Source organism: Leopardus geoffroyi, chromosome E3, assembly GCF_018350155.1.
Source record: "Leopardus geoffroyi isolate Oge1 chromosome E3, O.geoffroyi_Oge1_pat1.0, whole genome shotgun sequence".
Classification (NCBI taxonomy): domain Eukaryota; kingdom Metazoa; phylum Chordata; class Mammalia; order Carnivora; family Felidae; genus Leopardus; species Leopardus geoffroyi.
In genome coordinates, this window is record NC_059340.1 from 27088065 (window position 1) to 27098084 (window position 10020).

Below are 10020 nucleotides of genomic sequence, written 5' to 3' on the forward strand. Positions count from 1 at the left end.
TAAGTGGATAACTGCAGCTTGGAAGGTCCCTAAGACCGTGAAGTGATTGGCTGGAAGCATTCACCAACCTAGAAAAGCTATTATTATTTTTTTTTTATGTTTGTTTATTTTTGAGAGAGAAAGAGTATGAGTGGGGAAGGGACAGAGAGGGAGGGAGACAGAAGATCTGAAGCGAGCTGTGCTGGCAGCAGTGAGCCCGATGTGGGGCTCGAACTCATGAGATCATGACCTGAGCCGAAGTCGGATGCTCGGACTACTGAGCCACTGAGGTGGCCCTAGAAAAGCTATTATACTCACGGTTATGGTTTATTACAGAAAAAGGAAACAGACTCAAATCAGCAAAGGAAAGAGGCACACAGGGCAGAGTGCAGGAGAGACCAGACCAGAGTTTCCAGTCGCCCTCTCCCAGTGGAGTTGTAAGGACAGCACTTAATTGTCCCAGTTAAGTGGAAACACACTTGGAGGGTTGTCAACCAGAGAATTTCACTCAAGCCTTGATGTCTGGGATACTGATTAGGGGATCAGTCACATAGGCATCCCAGTGGCTGGCTGACCCTAGTCTCCAGCCCCTGCTATTGAGTGGCCCAAGCATTCCGCCAGAAATCATAGTTAGCACAGACTGGCATGGCCCAGGCAGAGGGCTCTGGGTGCTTGAGGTAGGACACGACCCACAGAGGCTTTGGGTGGCCTCTAGGGTGGGCCGAGGGGGTGGACAGAGGACCACAGCCTCAGCTACGTTTCTTCATGGACATTTTGATTATTTCCATTTTTCATTCTTTTTAAAATGTATTTATTTATTTTATTTTAGAGAGAGTGCGGGAGCAGGGGATGGGGGGTGGGAGGGAGAGAGAATGAATGAATGAATGAATGAGTGAATGAATGAATCCCAAGCAGGCTCCATGCTCAGCACAGAGCCCAACATGGGGTGTGATCCCACCCACGACCCTAGGATCCCAACCTGGGCCGAAATCTAGAGTCTGATGCTCAACCGACTGAGCTACCCAGATGCTCCTCCATTTTCCATTCTTACAATGCTCTAGAGCAAGAGTCAGCAAACTTTTCCAGAAAGGGCATGAGACAAACTACTTTCAGCTTTCTGGGCCACACAATCTTTTTTGCAGGTCCTCAGCTCTGCTACTGTAGTGTAATGGCAGCCACAGACATTATGTAAACAAATGGATTTGACTGGGTTCCGATAAAACTTTATTTACAGGGGCACCTGCTGACTCAGTCGGTTTACTGTCTGACTCTTGATTTCATGCAGGTCAGGATCTCACAGTCATGAGATCAAGCCCTGCGTCGGGTTCCTTGCAGGGTGTGGAGCCTGCCTAAGATTCTCTCTCTCCCTCTGCCCCTCCCCTGCTTGCATGCACTGGCACATGCTCGCTCTCTCAAAAAAATAAATAAAAATTTTATTTACAAACACAGCTATTAGGCCAGATTTGGCTTAAAGGCTCTAATATCCAGACATTATCCGATATCTAATATCCAGAATATACCCTTGTATGTATATCTTTGTCTGTGCAGATAAATCTATGAGATAAATTCGTAGAAATAGAATTGCTGGGTCACAAGTTATAACATTTTTATTTTGAGTAGATACTGTGAACCTCTCCCAAAAGTTGAACCAACTTCCTCTTTCACCAACAGTGTATGGGAGTGTTTGAGATTTCCTTTCTTTATTAAAACCCCTTTCCTGAGGAAAACCTACATTCCATTTACTAGGGTGTATCTGCATTTTCCTTCTTGAGCTTTGGAGAGGCAGAGGAAGGTAGAACATTCTGCCCCCAAGGAATGCTGGGGTGGCCTCATGGTAGTTATCTTGCTTTACCAAGGCCCACAGAGAAGGGCACTCTGGTAACTTGTTTTTGTTTGGTGAGATCAAACCTTACACTGCCCACGAAGCATGGTTCAAAACAATCCTGAGTGTTACCTTTTCAAAAAAAAAACATCAGTGCATCAAAGAGCTCCTTAGTAATGTCTTATTAAGCAAAGATTCCAGTCCTGATTTCTCCCTTCTCTAAGGGATCTTCACGTAAACGAGATTACCCACGCATACTGAACACTTTACCAAGTTACAAAAAATATACGTGGTCCAATTTTCGTCCATGTTACTGACAGGTGCTGGACACTTGAGTGGTGCTAGACCTGATTGGTACAGGCTAGCCTCGTTCATCCTGGGCCTTTTTGGTATTTAGACAGTGGATGGGGTTTTGGGGTTTTGTTTTTCCACTTTTCTTTTTTTCTTCCCATTTCCCCCCTCCCCAATTTTCATCATTTAGAATTCTTGGTATGAACCTCACAGGGGAGAACAGAGGCTCATTAGCATTCAAGTTCTGTTTTTGGCTGCATATTTTAGCTGGTTTATTTGATAATCGGCATCCCTCCTGGGATCCAGCCCGCTTTTGCTCGGCTCATGCTGGGTGAATCTGTGATATTTCCCATTCTGCAGTCCTTCATTTATAACACAGACACAGCCTGCTTTCCCGTTAGCGAGATGGCATGCCCGGACTACCCACACGCAGATAAAGAATTAGGCAGAACTTGGCCGAGAAGATAAATCAAGCTAACTATCTCATTAGGCTTGAAAGACACAAATTAAGCTTGCATTAGAATTAACAGGGAAGCCTTCCAAAGAGACACACATTACAACAAGGGGTAGAAGACATTACCATGGCCGTTTCTCTCAGGAAACTTGCCTTCATGGCCTAGAACAGAGGAAACATAAAATCTCTTTTATAAAAGGTCCACAGACAGGGGCGCCTGGGTGGCTCAGTCAGTTGAGCGTGCAACTTTGACTCAGGTAGTGGTCTTGTGGTTGATGAGTTCAAGCCCTACATCTGGCTCTGTGCTGACAGCTCAGAGCCTGGAGCCTGCTTCGGATTCCCCCTCTCTCTGCCCCTCTCCCGCTCATGCTGTGTCTCTCTCTATCTCAAAAATAAATAAACATTAAAAAAAATTTTTTTTTAAAAGGTCCACAGACAGAAATCTGGGATCAAAATAGCAGGATAACATTCATCGAGTGCTTATCTAGGTACTGTGTGCTGAGAGCATTCCACACATTATCTCACTGAAGCCTCACGGTGACTTGTGAGGTCAGGTACTATCACGATTACTGTTGCGGGGTGCCTGGGCGGCCCAGGTGGTTAAGCGTCCGACTCGTGATTTTGGCTCAGGTCAAGATCTCACACTTCGTGAGTTTGAGCCCCAGGTCGGGCTCTGTGCTAAGAGTGTGGAGCCTGCTTGGGATTCTCTTTCTCCCTCTCTCTGCCCCTCCCTCCTGCTCACTCCCTTTCTCTCTTTTGAAATAAATAAATAAACATTAAAAAATTCTTTACCAAAAAAAAAAAGAAAAAGGTTCCTGTCTCATCTAGGAGGAAACCGAGTCTCAGTCTGCATTTGTCCCAGGGTCCTAGAGCTGCCAAATGATCGCCCAGGGTGTCTGGCCCCATGGCCCGCAGTGGTTCATCCAGCATGAACTGGCCCCCCAGGGGACATTGGCCCCGCCTGGAGACACGTTGGGTTGTGACGGCTCCTGGCATGTAGTGTGTAGAGGCCTGAGGCGCTGCTAACCATCCTGCTGGGCACAGGACAGCCCCCACGACAAAGAATTACCCGACCCCAAATGTCAGCAATGCCACGAATGAGAAGCCCCGGGTTAACTCCGCGGCCAGCCTCCAGTGACGGCTGACTGTCCCGCTAGAAGTCCCCAGCCGTAGTGCTCCGCAGGCGGTGGGGTGGGGCGACGGCCGTGAGTTTGAAGCTGCACGTTGGAGGGTATGCGGCTGTCTGGTGGAGCCACGACAAAGGCTGAGCGGCGGGAACATGCCTGGCGTGGTGAGGGCCACCTGGTGCCGTGGGAGTGAAGGGACCACGAGAGGAGGAGATGAGGGACATGGGGAGTTCTCACCGATAAGAGAAACAGACGGTGCCCGAAAGCAGGAGCCCATGTCTGCAGTGGAGGACCGTGTAGACTAACGACCTCTGTCTTGTTCTTGCCCCCCTATTCCGTTCTCCTCCTTCCTCGCGACCTCCCCCCTGCCACCCCCCACCCCTCTGGCTCCCCAGTGTTCGGCCACAACATGAAGAGCAGCAACGACTTCATCGGAAGAATTGTCATTGGCCAGTATTCTTCGGGCCCCTCCGAGTCCAACCACTGGCGACGGATGCTCAACACTCACCGCACTGCCGTGGAGCAGTGGCACAGCCTGAGGTCCCGGGCTGAGTGTGACCGTGTGTCCCCTGCCTCGCTGGAGGTGACCTGAGGGCTGCGGGAAAAGCAGCTTTCGTTTGTTTAAAAAAAAAAAAAAAAAAAAAAAGAAGAAGAAAATTTAAGACAGAAAAAAATGTGTCACATGCCTGTTACATCCACACTTACACACTCACAACACACACACACACACACACACACACACACCCTAAATCCTCTCAGAACAGAGAGGAAGCTGACTACTGAACACAAAATGGCTGCCCTCAATGAGCAAGGCCTGAGAACTTTCTGGAAACCCCATCTATATGTCACAAGCTGACTGGGCTCTGCCGTGAGACTCGTTGGCAGTGTTTGTTCCTGTTGATACCCCTGCCTCAAAATGCACTTTCCACCCTCAGGCCAGAGAAAGGGCCTCCTCAAGGGCGCCAGCCTCCTTTGAGACGAAATTCTGCAAGAGCGTGGCCACTGTGTGGGAGGCCCGACCCCCATGTCCAAAATGCACACCCGCTGACTGGGTGACTTCTGAGCAGGCCGCTGATCCCTGGGGTTCTTCCAACCTGGTACCTTTCCCCCAAAGTGTAAGTACTTTGCCTTCTCTTTAGTGGACGTGATAGATTAGACTATTTGGACAAAACAAATGGCAACAAAAAATATTCCAGTGTAAGAAACTTCCCTGGCTTTACTGAATTTGTCCTTGCGTTAGCTTATTCCTGGGGACCCCCTGTGGGTACGTGTGTGGATGTTCTCACGTGAGTGCCCTCACAGGTGAACGTGTGTGTGTCCCCGTGTGTCCTCTTGGTGAGCACCTCCGTCCTGAGCTCTCCCTTCTCTCTGCCTCTCCCTGTGAAATTTCACCCAGTGTCCTCCCGTCTGTCAAGACCCCACCTTCAGTAACAGCATGTGCGTATGTCAAGTAAATAGAATATGATAGAGCAAAAGTAACCTTCTTTGACCGAATCCTGGTAACAGTGACACACAGAAGACCTGCAAAGGACAGTTACGCGGATTAAAATGGCCACCGCACCCCCCATCCAAGATGACTTCTTCCTTGTCATACTCCGAGGATCTCTCTGTGTTTGTGTGTGAACCAAAGTCATTTTTCTCATGCTAAGGAATTAGTGTAGTTAGGCTAGATCTCTCCCCGTTGGATGCTTCTGTATCTTTCCCACAGCCTATTGTCTGGCATAATGGGGAGCTATTTATTGAAATTAAAGATTATTTATTTGTGCCATGCATTTGAGTTCTCTTTTTCTTCATGAACACGGGGCATAAAGCGTGCAAGGGTGTTTTGGTTACTACTGCTGGGTAACAAACCATCCCAGCAATTCAGAGCACTGGTATCGCCTGGAGGTCAAGGACAAAAGGCAGGAGGGCTAGGTTAAGTTTCTTAGGAGGAAAAAAGAGCACTTTCCTTCTCTATTAAATGACTTCCTTGGGGCGTCTGGGTGGCTCAGTCGGTTAAATGTCTGACTCTTGGTTTCAGCTCAGGTCAGGATTTCACGGTTTATGGGTGTGAGCCCTGTGTCAGACTCCGTGCCCCCTCTCTCTCTCTCTCTCTCTCTCTCTCTCTCTCTCTCTGCCCCTCCCCTGCTCACTGTCTACGTCTCTTTCTCAAAATAAATAAATAAACATTTTAAAAATGCATTGGAGAAATGAAGTGAAATGGCTTTCTTCCCATGGTTGTCCAGAAGAGGGTAAAAGCATGAGAGAAACAGGGAGTGAGGGAAGGTGGGTACACAGCAGGCGTTCGGCACTAGAGATGAGGTGATAACCGTGTTCGGGTCCCTGGGCTTTGGAGCCATAGAAGCCATGGTTCAAATCGTGGGCCCACCGCTCCCTAGCCACGTGTCCTCCAAGCCTCACGACTTCTCTGGGCTTCGGTCCCCTCGTTGTCTTAGTTGAGATCACCTCAAAGGCAGACCTTGAAGCAAGGGCTTGGATGCAGCTTGGGCGCTGGGGTGGTGACTGTCCCGGAAGCCTAAGTGGAAAAGTAAGAGGAGAAAAGCTGATGAAGGCTGCATCGACCGGCACTGCGGGCAGCTGGGGCTCAGTCATGCTGGGGACCCCACAGAACACACTTGAGAACGATCGCGATAGGGAAACTGGAATATTTAACTGCTGACCCTCATCCCTCAGGGCCCGAGGGTTGTCGCTGGAGACCTTAAACATTTGGCACTTTAGGACGGTCCCGTGTGGGCTCAGAAAGCTTCAGTAGCACCAAGAAATCCTCAGGCAGAGAGAATGAGGGGCATGTGATCGGCCGGGTGTGTGGCCTACGGGCACCGCCAGCTGTCCTGTCTGAAATAGGGTGACAGCTCCCCCCCCAGTACGGCTCATGCGAGGATCTGCCTGGACGATGCTCGCACAGCCTAAGCATGCGGTGCTTGCTGGCTGTTCCCAGGAGGCATGTGTCAGACGACGTTTCCTGGTTGACCGGAGGGGACGGTTGTAGGACGGATGTCAGAGGCGTCCACGTCTCCGAGGAGAGAGTTTGTCAGGGACGAGGGAAATGTGTTGGAAGGTGAAGGAATGACTTGGTTTCTATAAAACTTGAGCCCCAGGTGCCCTGGCCGGGGCTCCCCATTTGTTTTCTTTAGCATCTTCCTCCTCCTCAGCGAGAAGGTGGGAAAGGAGATTCACGGGCCACCTACACACCCTCTTTGGGGCCTGGGGACCCAAGTTCAAGGGGAGGAGGTAGGGCAGGAGCAGTGCTGTGAAGTTTCGAAGGCGAGTCTGTTTTCCCACCCCCGGTCCTTGAGTCCTCTCGGCTCTTGGGACCCAGAGCCACTTAGGATTTCAGCCCACCCCCTGGGACTTGACATGTGCTGTGACCTGTGCCAGCCCTGCTCAGACATGATGAGTCCCGGGGCGCCAGGAAGGTCTATTTGGAGCACTGATGGATTTTTTTCCAGAAAGCTGGGATCACTGCAGGGGAATGAAGAAAAGGATTCCTTTCCTTTCTGGGTGACCTGTCTTCTACTGCCGGTGGGGTACCTGCCCTTTTTCCTGTTCAAAAAGACCATTTAAAATAACTCAGGAATTGGGGTGCCTGGCTGGCTCAGTAGGTAGAGCATGCAACTCTTGATCTTGGAATTGTAGGTTTGACCCCACCGTGGGTGTAGAGATTACCTAAAAATAAAATCTTTAAAAAAAAATAGGGGCACCTGGTTGGCTCTGTCGGTTAAGCGTCCGACTTCAGCTCAGGTCATGATCTCACAGTTCACGGGTTTGAGCCCCACGTCAGACTCTGTGCTGACAGCTTAGAGCCTGGAGCCTGCTTCGGATTCTGTGTCTCCCTCTCTCTGCCCCTCCCCCATTTGTTCTCTCTCCCCTCTCTGTCTCTCTCTCTCTCAAAAATAAACACTAAAAAATATTTTTAAATAAATAAAAGCTAAGAAACTAAAGGAGATGGTTGATAGATGATAGGTAGGTAGGTAGATAGGAAGGAAAGAGGGAGAGAAGGAAGGAAGGAAGGAAGGAAGGAAGGAAGGAAGGAAGGAAGGAAGGAAGGAAAGGGAGGGGAGGGGAGGGGACAATCTTCACTGAGTCCTCAGGTCACCATGAGCACAGTGTGTGTGAATGTGTGTATGAGTGGCTGGGGCGGGGGTGGGGCAGTAATGCCATCACACAATAAATACAGCTTTAGGAAGACAAAATATATACACTATGTTATGATGAGATCTCTATTACAACCTCCAAATGACAACAAAGATCGTATTTGTTAAGGAAATTACCTACCTTCTGGTCAGTATATTGAGGTCTAAAGCAGAGGTTGGCAAACTACTGTTTGGCAAACAAGCCCACTGCTCATTTTTGTAAATGAAGTTTTATTGGCATCCGACCAGGCCCGTTCCTAGTCTTTGGCACAGGTGAGTAGTCGTGACAGGGTCCCCGTGGCCTGCAAAGCCTGAAATACTTGCCCTGTGGCTCTTTACAGAAGTTGAAGTTATAGTAATGTAGGATGAGTAGGTCTAGAGAGCTAACGTACAGCATGATGCATATAGGCAAATAACACTGGACCGAATACCAAAATTTGCTAAGAGAGTAGATTTCAGGTGCTCTCATCACCAAAAAGAAGGTAACTATGTGAGGAGATGATAATTAGTTTGACTGTAGTATCATTTCACTGTGTATGTGTGTATCAGGTCATCACATTGCATACCTTAAATACATACAATTTTTTAAAAAAAATTTTTAATGTTCATTTTTCACAGAGAGAGAGACAGAGCATGAGCAGGGGAGGGGCAGAGAGAGAGGGAGACCCAGAATCTGAAGCAGGCTCCAGGCTCTGAGCTGTCAGCACAGAGCCCGACGTGGGGCTCGAACTCACGGACTGTGAGATCATGACCTGAGCCGAAGTCGGACGCTTAACCGACTGAGCCACCCAGGAGCCCCAGTATCTTTCATGTTTCAAAAGAATTTCCAGTGGCCTGTGTCTGACCACCCTCCTCCCCACCTAGTGGGTTCACACTCTGAACGTGCTTGATTTCCGTGACAGCAGGGGCCCCGAAGTGCAGTGCACCCGATGACGGAGAGTAAGGAGAAATTATCCAAAGTTTATGTTTTGTTATCAATCTTAAAAAAAAAAATTTTTTTTGGAGCACCTAGGTGGCTCAGTATGTTAAGCATCCGACTTCAGCTCAGGTCATGATCTCACTGCTCTTGAGTTCGAGCCCCATGTCAAGCTCTGTGCTGACAGCTAGGAGCCTGGAACCTGCTTTGGATTCTCACTCTCCAGCTCTCTCTCCCCCTCCCCTGCTCATGCTCTGTCTCTGTCTCTCTCTCAAAAATAAAAAAACTTTTTTTAAAATTCTCAATTTGGGGGCAGAGTAGTCTGTAAGACCTAATATATTAGCGCAGTAAGTAATCCACACACATCACTTATATAATAAATGTATGTCATTCCTAAATGAATACACGTGCATGTGCTGGGATGTGCACCAGCACCCGGTTATGAGGCAACTGGTAGATATGAGGCATGCTGTAGGCTGAAACTGAGCCTAAGCTGTGCTCGGAGCCTGAGTCAGGCTTTGGCAGGCCCCCCGCGCCCCCCCCCCGCCCCCCCCCGCCGGCCCAGAGCCAGCAGGGCAACAACGCACGCTGCGTGGGCACAAGCTAAGTTAGAAGTTATGCCTCACAGGCACAGCCGCGGGTGTTCCAGAGAGAAAACCAGCGACTGGGACAGGTTTGACACCCTCCTGTGAGTGCCAGCCACACAAAGTGTCAGAGTACCTGATGGAGCATCTCAGGAGAGGAAGCGGGGAGTGGGGAGTGGGGAGTATGCAGGGTCCCCTGCCAGGAAAGGGCTGGCACTGGCTCAGTGATAATCCTAGCAACATTTGCTATCATTTATTGAACATCTACTACTTGCCAGCATCTATGCTAAGTTTTAACGAACAAATTATTTCATTCAGTCTTTGTGGGGTAGGTTCTGCTGGTGTCCCCTATTTTATTAAGGGGGAAGCTGAGGCCTCAGAAGGGCAAAGTGACTTGCCTGACAATACACAAAGTGGAGGAGTGAAAGACTCCAGTTTTTAGAGACATTAATTCCTAAATGCAATGACATTCCCAGTGAAAACACCAGTGCATGTGAAAACATTTATTTTAGGGGCACCTGGGTGACTCAGTCGGTTAAGCGCCTGACTTAGGCTCAGGTGATGATCTCACAGTTCGTGAGTTCAAGCCCCACGTTAGGCTCTGTGCTGACAGCTCAGAGCCTGGATGGAGCCTGCTTCAGATTCTGTATCTCCCTCTCTTTCTGCCCCTTCCCCACTCACGCTCTGTCTCTATCACGAAAATAAATAAACATT

General features: G+C 49.1%; 1 protein-coding gene across 2 annotated transcripts in view; it reads left to right on the forward strand.

The window, feature by feature from the left end:
* The window catches only part of SYT17 (synaptotagmin 17), an 84006-nt gene extending 78561 nt beyond the window's left edge, over positions 1–5445 (forward strand). For both annotated transcript variants that reach the window (XM_045459832.1, XM_045459830.1), the window contains exon 8: positions 4069–5445. In XM_045459832.1, coding sequence (XP_045315788.1) covers positions 4069–4265 — 197 coding nt within the window. In that variant the 3' untranslated portion in view covers positions 4266–5445. The remainder of the gene's footprint in view (positions 1–4068) is intronic.
* The last annotated feature ends 4575 nt before the right edge of the window (positions 5446–10020 follow it).